This window comes from Quercus suber, unplaced genomic scaffold (assembly GCF_002906115.3).
Source record: "Quercus suber isolate HL8 unplaced genomic scaffold, Cork oak 2.0 scaffold_378, whole genome shotgun sequence".
In the NCBI taxonomy this organism is placed as follows: Eukaryota; Viridiplantae; Streptophyta; class Magnoliopsida; order Fagales; family Fagaceae; genus Quercus; species Quercus suber.
In genome coordinates this window covers 485,695-501,408 of record NW_027069830.1, presented here as the reverse complement: position 1 = coordinate 501,408, position 15,714 = coordinate 485,695, and the positions used below count along the sequence as shown (strand labels likewise).

Below are 15,714 nucleotides of genomic sequence, written 5' to 3'. Positions count from 1 at the left end.
GGAAGATGGATTTTCTTATATTTTGGAAATCCCTCTGTTCAAGAATTTTATTTTTGATAGGTAAATAAAATTTTCATTAAAATAGAAGTGCAGTCCCAATAAAATTCCATTCACTATTGAAGAATAATATTATTAGGTCCACATGTGAATACAAGTCTTTTCAGGTAAAAACAGTTTTTTTTTTTTTTTGGGCAGGGGTGTTTATTTTATTAGTTATGGGAAATTTTATATGGAAAAGGTTGACCTCCAAACCATAGGAAACTTCCTTCAACCCACTACGTGGCAATGAAAGAAACCATTCACATTTCAAATTGGTTTGGAGGAAAACCTTGTCCATTTTATGTTTAGGGGCAAATCTACAATTTCTACAATCCTACGACTTAAGGGTATTTTTGTAATTTGGTTAGGTCTAGAATTTTCTAGGAGATCCTAAGTAGATTAGGTTTTATTTTCTTTGGGTCCAAGTTAGTATTTTATTAGGTTAAGTTTACTAGTCAAATTAGGAGTCCACATACTTTCTTCTGTCAAATAGTCACCAGATAACTCATCAAACCACATTTAAATCCAAACACAACACCATAAACCTTTCTTTAACAACTCTAGATCCTATTTCCACAAATCCTACTAAACCTTAACCCACCACAACTACATGTAGACAAATTCCCCCAATTTGTCCAACATCAAAAGGTCATTTGAGCAAATGTTAGCTCATAGCAGTCATGGATGCATACAAATTTATTGGGTTCTGAAAATTAGTGGTCCATCTATTCTTATGTGACATTACAAGGGTTGATTTTTGTGAAATTTCCTTGGAATAGTATTTGATGTAACTAGGTGCCTTAGAAGGAAAGATTTTAAGACAATATTCATAATAGAAATCTATTATTTGTTGATTGGTATTGCATACAAAACAACAGTAAATAAGCAATTGATCATTTTTTAAGTCTTAACTGCTTATTCGATGGTAAAAATATTGACTTTTTGTGTTCTTACTATTGGTATCTTATGGAAAATGCCAGAGAAGGTGATCCAGTTGCTTGAATGTTAGCACGGGAGGTTTTGTAATCAAAAGAGTACAAAAAATAGGAATGTTGTTCCCCTATGTGTAATGTGAACAATAAGGAGAGAGAGGAATAGTAGGACATTTGATGGCGTTAAGAAACACTTAGGTACTCTTTTTTTTATCTTTTTATGATTGGGTGACTATTTTAGACTACGTACAAGCTACATCTTTCTTTGATATTTTAGATCTTTTGGTTTTAAGATTTTAATTCTTTTGGGAGTAGCTCCAGGACAATCCCTATTTGAATTTTACTTCTTTCTTTAAGAACATCACTTTTCATATATAAAAAAATGGGACTGCTCTTTTCATGAATGGTGATGTCGATGAAGGAGATATTGTCTCAACTAAATAATATTGAATGTAGTTTATTTGGGATGGATATTAGATGGTTGATTTGTGACGCCAATTTTTTGTATTGGTACTTTCACATGTGATGGGTCATGAACCCACAAACTCACCCCCCCCCCCCCCCCCCCCCCCCCCCCCCCCCCCCTGATTTCATAATTTTTTTATTTACACTGGAGTGTAAATTGGTTGAAAATTAAACATCCCTCCTTTCAACCTAGACTGGGTTATGCATTTTGACATCATCTTGAATTCTAAATCTTGCTGAATTTTTGTAAAATTTTGCTCACTGGACTCTTGTCATAATGCCATGATTGTAATGTGCATGCCTTGAAATTCTAGGGAGATTATGTGGGACTTTGATATTTGTTTTTGGATAAGTGGACTTTGATATTTGTAATGGAAAGGTCTATTTTCATTTGTTTAGCTGGTCATAATTTGGTGTGATTTACTTGATAAGTGAATTAGGGAACCGAAGGGGTAGCACAATCATTGGGGACCTCACCTTATGAAGTGGTGATCACTAGTTTGAATCACACTTTCCTCCCCTGTTGGAGTCAAACTTATATAAGAAAAAAGTGAATGGGGAAGGTGTCAATATGTTGTGACACTTTTTTGAGTTTCCCACTTATTATCCCATCATTCCTAATAATTTTTCCCTATAAATTTCTTTACTTTAATTGTGATGTGTAATTACCAATTCATCTCACAGGTGTATCTGTTGAAGACATTATCAGGAAAGTGCAATGTATTTTGAGCTTGACAATGGAATCCATAGTCTGTAAATCAGTTCTAGAAAAGAGAATTAACATCTTAAGGGAGCTCTATAATTGTGAGTTTTGGCTAGCGGAGCAATTTTGCGTCAAGACATTTAAGTCACTTGGTTTTGGGGAGTTTTTAATGTTCCTAGAAAAACATGCCTCCCTCCTACCTGATGAAATACACAAGTTCTTAACAGGTGACATATGTGAAAAGTCCCCTTTGGAGGTTTGCATGCTTCAGCATCAGTTGTATGTTTTAGTATCACAAGCTCTGAATGGCTGCGTAGGGGAGAAAGAAATAGCAACCAAGCAAATGATTTCTTCATTGCTTNAAATTACACAACACTATTTGGACTGAGGCGCAACACTTGCTCTCTTTAAGGAGATTCAAGCCCTTGGTTGGCTAATCTTTGTAACCAGTGCAGATCTTCTCTAACTTGTCTCCCCCAGGATACAACAGCCCAACAAATGTTGTATGGCTAGAACAGCTTCTGCACAAAGTGTTCAAGCCCAAAGCTCCACCAGAAGAACACCTTTCTTTGGCCCGAAATCTCTCAAGTATTTAGGAATATTATTGAATTTACTTTCTCACACAATACTCTTTACTTTTAACTATTTCTCTTCATTCACTCTTGATATGAAATTAGTCCATAGTATAGCCGTATATATAGTCTTCCAACGCTTCACATAACCTACATGTTATTTATTAATTTAGAAAACTTCTCTTAATTTATTTAATCTAACTTACATACAAGTAACTCTTTCTTTAACAAATTATAACTCATCTCTTTATTCATCTTCAGTTATTTTGAATTTCAACATATTTAATTTAAAATATACCAACAAGAAGGTATTCTATTCATCAACATGTGTATAATTTTTCTCACAATATGTAGGTCCTAATAGTTGTGGAATTTACATATTATGAGAGAGATGATGCATATCCTATATATAAAATAATTAATGATTATGTTAAGGCGATTAATATAATGGTCCATTAAACTAAGAACCAGGGGTGGCTCCACATTGTATCTAAGGTGGTAACAGGACCATCCTGACTTGGAAAAAAAAAATTATTATATATAAATTTTATAACTTTTTTATCCTTAAAAAAAATTTGTGACCACCTTAAATTTTTTTAGGCCCAACATGATAAACTTTGGGCATAGTTTGACAGTAAACTTGATTATAGTCTTGTAGACTAAGATTACAACTTTACTCAATATATTTTTATTAGACGTGAGTTTTGACAAATCCACTATTGGATTACACTTTTTTTCTTATATCCTCTTGTAAAATTTCAAGAAAATCAAAAATCAATAACTATATCATTAATCAAATGTATAAATTTTGAAGTTTTGTAATCTAAAATTATACATAAAAAAATAAATTTATAGAATGAATAGTAAATAACTTTTGATTGGCAAGAAATTTGACTTGTGTTTTAGGAACGTAAAAATCATGAAATTTAATGGTTAGATTTTCAAAATATGTATACATGTTAATTTGTTTAGTTAGAGTTGTAGTCCTAAGTTATAACTAAGTTTGTAATCAAACTTTCTCTTTAAACTTTAGTCCCTCTAACAATATATTAAGTTTTTACAAACAAAAAGAAAAAGCCCAAGAAAAATTTTATTTAACCAAAATTTTGAAAGAAATGTAACTGCTAGGATTGATAATGAGATAATTATTGAACATGAAAGAGAATAAGATGATGAAAATAAATTTTGATGAAAATTTATTATTTGCTTCAATTTATCACAATTCTTTTTTCTATATCAACTTGATTAGATGACTAAAAAGAGCTGTGCATGTGTATTATAAGAAATACCCTAATAGTGAACACCCAATAATTTGAGTAAAATTGGTCGCCTATGCTTATCTGGTGAAGTTCGTTTTTATGAGTGATCTACATACTGGTGACATTCATTTTAATGAGCAGCCTATAAAGTGACCATCATATAAATCCCCTCTTTTGTTTCAATCACTGGTAGTAGTTCATTGATAGAAACTTCTATGTAGAACACAATTCTGGAGCACGCATCTTACCAAAGTTTGAACCTACTTTTTGAAGTGACTTTGAATACATCAGTAAATGAAAATGGAATAATTTAATTGCTTCTTACCTGTTAGAATATTCAGCATACAAACCCTCCCCTTACCCCAACCCCCCCCCCCCCCCCCCCCAAAAAAAACCCAACCCAAAAGAAAAAAGACAGATAACACAAGATAAGAAAAGTAAGGGAATAGGCAAACCATAATTGAACTATTATCAGCAATGCCTATTTTAAGAAGTAAACACTACTCACTGTGTGTAAGCTCAACACTATGCTCAGCGATGACTGGTGCATCCTTAACACTTGGTTCAACATCTATGAACTCATAGTCAGATTGATTTTGCATAAGTGAGTTAGTTAATTCCTGTTGACTAATTGCTAGGAAGGTATCGTATATGCTGTCCCACATTCCAGATTTGATAGATGATGCCTGCAATATATAAAAAGCAACTTAATCAGACTGTGTGATCTCATATAGAAGCATCACAACAAGGATTGCAGAGGTGAGTCACTATGTATATGCAAATATAAAACATAGACAACAATTAAAAAATGAGGACACTCGAACAGACAGAAGATACATTAAGTAGCACTTATACCATCTGAAGGAACTTATAAGATTACTTTATATAACAAAAAAATAGGAGTTAGTTAAAATATTTCATGATAAGATTCTATTATTCAGTTATTACATGTAATAAATTTTAATACTAAAATTCAACACAACCAACTTACAGCAACATTTAGTAATCCAACAAATGGAAATGATGAAAACATCAATTTGATTTTCTTCCTCCATCGAGCTTTTACGTTATAAAACTGAAGCATCCTCTCGAAAACCTACAAGAGTATTAGGAGATATCAGCTGAGAATTGCATCCCATTTTTGTAAGCACAATAAACAAGAACCAACTAGACCAGCCCCTGACTAGAAACATAGCATTGTCACAAGAAATAGAACTGAAGGCATAATTGAAAATCAAAGCGAAAGTTTTTCAATCTATTGCACTCCTTTTCCTCCACATACTACCAGGAAACGCAAACACAAACACATATATTTCTATGGTCAAACAGAAAAGGGAGGGAGGGAGAGGGAAAGAGAGAAAATGAAGTTTGGTATCTTTCTTCTTTACAACTATGATGCAGAAGGCAATCTTGAATATTTATAAAGCCAACATGATAGACACTGACAGATCCAACATGTCAGAAAATTTTAATTATAAGGTAATTTAGTAATTTTACAATTTTGTTAGAAGTTACTTCGTTATGACTTTATTAGTCTAGTTTCATCTTATTGTTGTTAAATTGACTTTTTCTAGTTATATTTTGAGTCTTGTTTAGTCATTTCCTTGTCTTAGTAGCAGTTTTAATGTTTTTTAAGTTATGTTTGGCCCTGTAAACAATTAGAGAGAGAACTTTGATTAATAAAATTCAGCATATTATGATTTCCTTTAACCACGAGACTCCACTAAAATTCTTCTAGGTGAGTTGCTAAGAGCCTTGTGGCTCAACTAGCGCTTTTTGGTGTTTCCAACGAAGATGTCTAAGGTTCAAATCCCCCCTCCCCCAACTATTGAATTTCCACAATATATATATATATATATATATTCTTCTAAGTGAGTCTAGAAGAACTGGTAAGACTGCCTAATTATCTCATTATTCTTGAATTTCTCCATTGATTTTCTGAACCAAAACCAGACACTTTCAAGCCAAAACTGTCAGCACAACTTATCATCAATGAGCATTGACAACCCCAAAAATTCAATCTATCATTCTAGCATGTTTACAGCCCCTGAACAGCACCTCTGTTTCTTTGTTTTCTTGTCATTTTTCAATTCCACAACTTCATAAACCTCAGAATCTAAAATATTGAGTCTAAACCCCAATCCCAAAACCAAAGGACTATACTACATCAGACTATAATCGTCTATCCATATCTTGCATAGTTTTTGGGGAGGCACTAGAAGAGAATGATGATGTGTTCCTCACAATTTATTTCTTCTCTCCCCATCAACAAACAAAACTTTTGAAAAGGGATTTTTTTTATGAAACAAAAGATGGAAAGCTCCAATGACCTACTTGCTTCTTTTGGTGGTTCCCTTTTTGACTGGTCTAGGGCTTTTGGACTCACCTCTAGTGATTCTCTTCCTTTGTTCCTTAGTTCTCTCCTTTGTAATTAGCTTTTTCTTTGTTTGTTCGTTTTCCTTTCTGTAATCTTTGGCCTGTCCTATGCCCTTTTTGCATGAGGTAGCTTTTTGAATATACATCTTTCTTTCTTTTTTTGATAAGTAAAGAAAATTTTATTCATAGTCTTAAGGAGTCACCCAAATATACATCTTTCTTACTTCTAAAAAAAAAAGGGATTTTTTTTTTAATTTTAAAAATAAATAAATAAATAACTTATTTTATTTTCTCTTGCAGTGAATCAAACATAATGTTATGCAAAACATCAAGAAGACAGCAGAACACTAAAAGAGTGGCCTTAAAAAACTGTTGAAGTTTGTAAGCAACTGTTTCATAAGTAAAGTTCTGGGAATCAAGAGATATTTTGGAAATTATTCCACAATGGCTTGAAAATTTTTTACTTTGATTCCTTTGAACTAGTAAGTACTGCAGAATACTTAATAGTTCCTGGTATCATATACCCACACCTTTTCCTTTCTTTCCTTTTAACAACCAACCACCTGTTGTTGGAGTTAGTAAGCAACTGTTTCATAAGCAAAGTTCCAGGAAATAAAAGATCACTTGGAAATTATCCCTCAATGGCTTGATCATTTGTTACATTGACTCCTTTGAACTAGTTAGTGCTGCAGAACATAGAAGGCTAAGTATTTCACATAATAGTTCCTAGTTTTCATATATCCTCATTGTTTCCTTTCTCTACTTAATAACCAACCAGCAACTACCCATTGCTGAAGTTTGTAGGCAGCTGTTTTATAAGATAAGTTCTGGGCATCAAGAGATAACTGGGAAATTATCCATCAATAACTTGATGAACATAGAAGACTATGAATTTCACTTAGAGTTCCTAAATTTCATATATCCTCCTAAACTTCTGCAACATCAAAAGATCACAAAAATCCAAAAATTTTACAGACTTCTATTACCACAAAAAATCGACCAAGGTTGAAAAAAAAAAAAATCGGTTAAATTTCACAATAATGTCTCAAGGCATGCAATATAAGATATAAGATTTCATGGCAAAGCAATGGATCAATTTTGTTTTTAACAATGCATAAAATTGAAGTAAAAGACTAATAATAATAGTATAATAACAGTACCTTCCCTTCGAGGAGCATAAGGCTGTGAAGACTGGGGACTTTCTGCATTGGAAAGTTGAGAGAGGATCAGGAATCAAGCTTGAGGTTGAGCAGCGCATCTTGAGACACTTGCCACGCCGTCAGGTTCTCTCCGGCCGCGATTATATTGCGCCTCGCCTTCGTGACGGCGCGGTCGACCTTGTCGACTGAGTGAGTTTGCTTTGAATTGGGCAACTTCGGATTCTGGGGAGGGGAGACGTTTTGGCGGTCGACCTTTTCGATTGGGTGGGTTTGTTTCGAATTGGAAAACTGCTGATTCTGATTCTGAGTCAGATTCTGGGGATGGGGGATATGGAGGTTAGGGTTATTCGAAGGAGGAGGGTTTTGGATTGGGAAGGTGTTAGGGTTTTGGTTTTGGAGGAGGAATTGCTGTTGCTGTTGTTGTTGTTGCTGCTGTAGTTGTTGTTGTTGTAGTTGTAGAAGTTGTTCTTGTTGTTGTTGATGTTGTTGAAGGAAAACAAAGGCAGCTTGGGGGTTTTGGAGGAAATAGTTTGGGTTTTGGAGGGCAAAACTGGGATTATCTAAAAGAGCTACTGGAGCAGGAGGAGAAGGAAGAGGCTGCTGCTGTTGTTGAGGCGGCTGTTGTTGTTGTTGCTGCAGCGGCTGAGAACCCCAGCCGCCGACGCCGGCAGCAGCGGGGGGGCGGAAACCAGAAGGGTATCCGTACATAATAGTGAAAGGAAAGGAAAGAAGGAGAGTGAGGAGTTTTTTTTGGTGACGGGATGTTTGGAATGTAAAAGAGTTTTATAAAAAGGATGGAGGCGGCAAGTGAGGTGACGAAGAACAATCGTAAACGTCGGTGAATTTATAGTATCCAACGGCCCAAATTCCGCGCATCATAGGTTTTTCAATTTCAATTTTGAATTCAATCACTAAAATTTTGAGCGAATGGAGACGGCAATGTCGACAATTGTAAACTTCGGTTTAAGGAAAGGTACTTTTTTTAATATTAACAAAATATATATTTTATAAATAAATATGTATCTGAAACTCAATTACGAAAACTTGAACCTACGCCCTTGAATAATGATGACAATGTTCAACTTCAACCTGAATTAGATTGGATCAAATTCAAATCATATTCATTGAGTAGAATATATTGGTTTATTGTACATTACAAGTATAAAATATGACAAAGATTAGTTACAAATCAATAAAATAAACCTTACTATATATTTTAAAATTCTAACCGTTAAATTACATTTTCTTTACAATACACATGTCAAATTTTATGTCAATCAAATATTATTTACTATATGATCTACAAGTTTATATTTTATGCATAATTTTAAACTACAAAAACTTGCAATTTAAAAAAATTTATTGATGATATAGTTATCGATCTTTAACTTTTAGAAATTTTGCAAATATAGAAGACATAAGAAGAAGATGTAATCTAATAGTGAATTTATCAAAATTCACTTTTAATAAAAAAATATTAAGATTGTAGCTTTAGATTATAACCAATCTTATAACTAAATATTAGATCTAATCACATTCATCAAAAAAATTGTACTGAATTTATATGGTAGCTTTTATCGAGTTAGTTTTGGTCAAAATGCACTGAATTATTTTCTTCTTAATAAAGTTGTCATCTTTTCATCAAAAAAAAAAAAAAAATCACATTCATCATATTGAGTGCTTTTGAGTAGAAAATTATGTTTTTTATTTTTATCACAAGCAAAAAATATTGTTTTATTGTACATTATGTACAGATAAAAAAATTTAGGGAGCCAAGCTATATATATTACATTTTTATTTATTTTTTATACGTGAAGAATATTTTTAATTTTTATTTAACATATAAAAATTTCTCATGTAAACAAAAATATTTACATCAAGTAAGTATTTATATTTTTTTAAAAGTAAGTCTTGACATATCTAAAAATTTACAGGTCCATTTAATAAAAAAAAACATAATTAAATTATGTATAATACACTTCAATTACATGCTTATAGTAAAAGTCTAGAGGAGCATTATTTAAATTTATGTCCAAAATTAATATATATATATATATATATCCTTTTTTTACAAAAAATACAAGAGAGAGGGAGGAGTTTTGAAAAGTTAAAAGGCACCATGGCCCACTATGTCTACGCACAACATTCATGTGATGCACACATTGTTTTATTGATGTTCACATTTTAAAAAGCATGAAATGTGTGATGTGTAAGGGTAATGTGCACAAATGTAAGAGAATAATTATCCTTGTATAAAACAGATAGTAATTGAATTTAAAAGAAAAGAATTTTAGTCATCTAATAGTTCTAAAATTATCGATTTACACCCTCAGCTTCAAAAGCACCCAATATGATGAACTTTTTCCTTAAGTTCACTATTTGTATTTTTACCTTTATTAAAACATGCTTAACACATACAAAAAATAAATAAATAAAAAAGATTGATGTGAACATTACAGTGGGGTGCTTGTAGACATCAAAATTTTATGATATATTCACAACTGTCCGATTGTTCATGATAAAATATTTGTGATCAAATTAATCCCCAATTGATGATGTGGACAATCAGCGAATGAAATCAAGCCATGTGGCAACATCAAATGAAGAGAGCCATATGGCAGCGTCAGAAGAAAAGACATATATGGAAAGTTCTTATTAAATGAAATACTAAATTTAGTTCATAATTCAACTCTCAATAAACGCTGAGAGAAAATTCTAAATTAAATACTATTGAGTTGCCTATAAATAGAGACTTCTCATATGAGGAAAGAGAACACTTAGAGAGAAAAATACTACTAACACTCTGTCAAAATAGAGAGTCATATCTAAAGGTTCACAAGAATTCCATTATTCATCAAGGCCTATTCCTACTTCTTCAAATCAAAGTGGGGATTCTCCTTGAATCTAGTTCGAGATCAAGCCAATGACCCTCACATCAAATCAAGCCCATTCAACTATTCATTCAACTTGGAGACATCAAAGCACGATTCAAGATCAAGCTTCATAGCTCCTTTGGATCGTAACGTTTCTTGGAGATCGAATAAGTGGAATTTATTGTACTCTTTCATTGTAAAAATTCATACAGAGGATTGTACTCACATATATACAAATCAAATACAAATTGATTACTTGTTACACTATTTAGTGATCGTGTGATTCTTCTTTTACGAAAATTGTGTGTACAGTGGGGTGCTCTTTTCCAGAAAGCCTAATGGGTTAGAGCCTAGAGGGGATGATTTGCTGGCCTTGGCTTCAACCTTTTTCTACAGGCAATATTATAGTGAAGAAACTACATGAATAGTTTCCTCTTTTCAAGCTAAAACAAAAATATAGTGAGAGTATGTGTTAACACTACTGAATCAAATTTAGCCCAAAAAAAAAATCCTAGTTCTGTTTTTTTTTTGAGAAAAAAAAAAAAAAATCCTAGTTCTACCTGTCCTATTTATGTACAGGTCTCAAAATTTTGAACTTACCTTCATAGAAAATGCTCAACATCTTCCCAAGGGTAGACAACCACTTCGTTGTTGCTGTCAACATATATTATAACATAAATATTAATACATAAATTAGTAACAATTACACAAAAAGAAATATTTAGGTTAATTTTTTAAGAGATATTGAAAGGGAAAAAAAGAAGCAAAATTTAAATCTAATTTTAACTTTTCTTAAAAGATATATTGAAAACTAAATTAAAAAAAAAAAAAAAATTTTTTGAGTTATTGGAAGAACTAATTTGAAATAGGGGCAAAGTAAACAATTTATCTGGTTATTAATTATTATAAACCCAGTTTAAAACATAGTATTATTATTTTCGTGTACGTTATAATAAGTATTACTGTTTACTCAAAAAAAAAAAAAAACAAAACCTTGGAAGTTTTTTTTTTTTTTTTTTTTTTGAGTAATTAAACCATGTAAGTTTAAATTAGTTAGTTTAGAACTAATACTCTTGACTCTTGTGGGTTAAAGCAATCCAATATTAAAAAATTCTAATTAAATTACAAATTGTTTAATTTGATTTTTAATTTATTAATATTCATTAATTAATGCATAGTCGAATTTGGATAATGAATGGCTTAAATCTCGTGAACAAAAAAATAACCTCTACTATTTTTTTTTTTGAGAGAGAGAGAGAGTTTCAACCTATAGCGTCCACTCCTGATAATTACTCTTTATTATCAGACCAAGACACCAATCAGTTTTTGGTGTAAGCGGGAATTGAACCCCAGATCTCTTATACAACCATCAAAGACTTTACTAGTTGAGTTAACTGGAACCCACAAAATAACCTCTACTATTATATTACATCATTTTAGTATTTTACTTTAAGCTAGGATTCAAAAGGCTTTTAGATCTGGTTGATGCGAGTGGGACCACGCAAGAGCTGGTTTGAAAGAGGATAGTACATTAATCCCAGTCCAGCCCACCAACAGAAACATAATAGTAGTAGCTATTATGGGCTTGGCTGGGCCATTTGATAAAGGTAATGGTCAGCAAGTGTATCCTAAGGTCATTGAAAACAATGAAGCAAAGAGTTTATACATGTTATTATCATTTTCAGTTGTTATCTTTTAGTTGAAGGTTGATGGCTTAGATCTCAATCTGAGTGATTTAGGCTAAGTTGTGACCCTACCCTCTATGAATATGATCTCCTTGAGTCCTCACCTAAAACAAAATATCTTATGATGCAATATTTGTTACATGAAAAAGAGAGAGGAGTCATCCGCTCTTCAATTAGCAGAGTAGATGTATCCAGTTGCAACTCTGTGCTATCTTTTACTGACTATTATCAACATTTTCCTTGCATTGAACAACAATGATTTAAAGAACTTTGAAGAGATTTTACATAAGGATAAACTAAACTTCATGTAAAAAGAAAAAAAATATTCATTTATAGTAATCTCTAAATTTGAGAAAAAGTGTTAAATAATTAGATACTAGGGATAGGTTTTGCTCGAATAAACTGTTAAAGAATGGCTTTCTCTTCATCAATGCGCTTCTTTTCTTCAGGATCTTTTGGTTTGATCTTCTTTTTCTCTTCCAACATCCACTTGAAAAGTTCTTGCTGTTGATCCTCTGGAATTGGTTCCCGCAATGTCACAAGTTTTGTGACAAGCGGCGAGGGTAAGGTTTTTTTAGAAATATGAGCAGTTTTTGTAGCGGGGATTGAAACTGGAGTTGCACTTCTTCTTCTATATGCTCGACTTTCTTCTTTGTCCGCACAAAGAGGTAGGCTACAAAAGTTCACAGAAACTCTTAACTTCTTAAGGAGCATATTTAGAGCCCTACAGACAACATTGTGATAGGCTTCAAGACAGTGTTAACAGAAGTTTAAACTGACAACTTTTCTAGATTAAAAAATAAAAGACTAACAACTTATATAGAAAAATTACACAAAAACAGAGGGGGAAAGACCAAGTTTGACCACAAACCCAAATACGAATACCTCTCAAACTATATAGGACCATCAAGTAAAGAATATATTTCCTTTATGAGACCGCTCAGTCTACTTCGATGTCAATGTGACGAAACCTGTTTTACCACCCCTGAAGTCTTCTTTTATGCCCCACTTTTTCTTTCTCAAACCTGACTGAGACAAACAAGTTATTAAAAATGATCACCAGATGTAGGACCTATATATTAAAAGATCATACCCACTGCACAAAGATCGCACTTTTGTGGGGTTGGAGAGTGGTGATTGGTAGGCATCCTTACCCCTACTTATAAAGTCATTAATATTTGTTCAACAATTAGTTAAGTAGGTAAGTGAGTTTGAGCAAATAGAATATGTTGCTACTCACCTATAACTTTATAAGTTCCTAATGAACCAGTTGAATGAATCCATCCAACTTACTGTTACAGTATGTAAGATACTATGCACACCCTAAGGAATTGATACTAACTTTGTCTATACCACATATTGTACATCATCGACATGGATAAAGCCAAAAATTACTGGTATATGATTTTAATCATATCAAGTAGTAGAACTTTAAATGACCCATTAAAAATTATGCAAGAATTGCATTCTGTGTGTGTCTTTTTCTCCCACCTTTTGTAATGATTATACTTAGAATGATAGACAAACAAGTCTTTTACTTAATCATTGGCTGTTTTCCATGATAAATAGCCAAAATCATTGCTCTGATTAGGCAACCATAAGGCTGTACTAATAAAATGAAGAATGCCATGAGCTACTACTGTTACTCCCATTTTAACAAAACAAGAAGAAGTTCCAATAACAACAAACTCCAGGATTTTCAAGATGAAGGAATATGCATCCATTTATAAGGAGCGTGAATCAAAACCTGTAGTGAACTAAAATTTTAAGTTGAGAAATAATGGTTTTATTAATAGAAAAATAAACTACTATACATAGCTGAGACATGAGATTCAAACAGTGATCTTGCCTCTACTTCAACTAACTGGGTAGGGGAGGGTTGGTGGGGACATTGCCATTTGGTCCAAGGATATCAAAGGAGAATCATAAATGGTACACAAGACATAAAATGTTTATTTCCCATCTAATAGGAACAGAATATTAACCCCATACTTATCACCACTCTTTACACATTTGCGTTCCTAGACTCTTTAGTGCATATTAATAATTAGATGTCACATATGACAAAACCAATTAAGATCTAAATCCACAGAGGCTAGAATCAACATCTTATCACACAATTCCTCAACTATGGAGAATCATAAATCCCACACAAGCCTAACTATGGAACTCCAAATCCCATTTAATCAGAATTCCTCCACCCCCCTCCAAAAACGAGATATTTAAAACCATAACTCCTGTCCTAACAACAGAGTACCCATCAAGAATAACATCATGAAAAGCACCCGATAAGCTTAAAAAACAAATCATTGAAGCTGAAATCTTAAAACCCATTACACCTTTTATAAATTTAATCACTTTGCATACGAAATAAACACCCATATATATTACTGTAGATTGGAAATTAAGATAAACAGTGAATTACAAAGCTAAAGAATAAGAAAAAGAAAGGGACCTCCAACAGCAAGATTGACAGCCACGAGCAGAGGCCAGAGAAACTTGTAACGCCGAGCAAGTGACTCTTTTGGTGGTGGCTGAGGTGGCAGAGCTGAAGACCCATGAGTGTCCATTGCTGATGGTGAAGAAAGTCGTGGGGTTTTTGTTTGGTGCTCTTGAAATTGTTTTAGTCGTGCTGTTTGTGAAAGACCACAAGCAAAAGTCACTCAATCAAAAGTCAGATACTAAAACCAAAATATTGAAACCGAAAACAACAAAGCACTGAAGTTGCTTTTGGAATCCCTTTTTACTATTTCTCAGAAACATAAAAAATATTGTTGTTTTTTTTTTTTTTTTTTTTGGAAAGCGTAGAAATGATTTGAGCTTACATTTTTGGGTTTGTTGGTGTAGAGCTTTGGACCTTCGCTCATCTTTGCTTCAAAAGTTCTTTTCTTTGTCAACTGTCAACACTCTTTTTCGATCACCTACTACAAGACTGGATCCGGATTTTCTCCATTTCAAAATGAAATCGAGAGTGTCGATTTAAAGGCTAAGATTCATTTCAAAGAGATCTAAGGCTATAATTTCACCACCTCTTTTAAAATCAGTAACTCAATGGGTTAACGTTAGTTAGTTAAAAAAAAAAAAAAAGAATTAAAAAAAAGGGGATCATTACAACTTACGGAATTGTTATTTGGTTGAAATTTAAGTTGTCTATCCGTAATTTGAAATTTGAAAATTTACCTACCTAATGTTTTATCAAAATTTAAGTTGCCTACATGTGGTTTAAAATCTCATAATACAAGTGTTTCACTATAATTTTTTTAATCTTATTTTATTTTGTATTTTTATGCTTTTTTGTGTTTTTAGAGGAAAGATATATAAAAGTGAAGCAAAATTATATATCTAGCCATGTTTTTAATAAATATGGGTTACAGAGCTCTAACTGAGCTAACCTGAAATTGATAAAGTGTCAAATTTCAAACCACAGGTAGACAACTAAAATTTCGATCAAACCACGAGTGGATAAATTGTAATTTGCCAAAAAATAAAAAATAAAAAACTGTGAAGTTTTCTACCAAAGGCCTAGAGGAGAAGGAAAAGAAATAAAAAGGAGTGCCTACTACTGATAGAGGTGTTATGATTGAAAGAGGCTGGTGGTTGCGATCATGGCAGTTGGCTTTCAGAGGATGAGACCATCACTACAGAAGTCC

General features: G+C 32.7%; 1 protein-coding gene and 1 pseudogene across 2 annotated transcripts; both read right to left on the bottom strand.

Annotated features, from left to right (window-relative positions):
• Window positions 1–4,402: 4,402 nt before the first annotated feature.
• On the bottom strand, window positions 4,403–8,459 carry LOC136062077 (protein NO VEIN-like). Of its 2 annotated transcripts, none has more exons than XR_010623908.1 (3): window positions 7,507–8,459; window positions 4,962–5,066; window positions 4,403–4,656 (listed from the first exon to the last, which is right to left on the bottom strand). XR_010623908.1 is itself a non-coding variant. In XM_065760699.1 (3 exons), the coding sequence occupies exons 1-3, from the start codon at window positions 7,552–7,554 to the stop codon at window positions 4,471–4,473; spliced, it is 339 nt and encodes a 112-aa protein (XP_065616771.1). In that variant the 5' UTR covers window positions 7,555–8,425; the 3' UTR covers window positions 4,438–4,470. The 2 variants fall into 2 exon arrangements, 1 of the variants encoding a protein (XP_065616771.1); XM_065760699.1 differs by having other exon boundaries at window positions 4,438–4,656; window positions 7,507–8,425.
• A 3,974-nt stretch (window positions 8,460–12,433) lies between these two features.
• On the bottom strand, window positions 12,434–14,799 carry LOC112008403 (uncharacterized; annotated as a pseudogene).
• Between the last annotated feature and the right edge of the window lie 915 nt (window positions 14,800–15,714).

Bases quoted from the DNA above. Each gene is read 5' to 3' on its own strand.
- LOC136062077 (XM_065760699.1), bottom strand. From the start codon at position 7,554: ATGCAGAAAGTCCCCAGTCTTCACAGCCTTATGCTCCTCGAAGGGAAG. The intron at 5,067-7,506 runs GTACTGTTATTA...ATACTCTTGTAG, and splicing joins TTATGCTCCTCGAAGGGAAG to GTTTTCGAGAGGATGCTTCA. The intron at 4,657-4,961 runs GTAAGTTGGTTG...TATATATTGCAG, and splicing joins TTGGATTACTAAATGTTGCT to GCATCATCTATCAAATCTGG.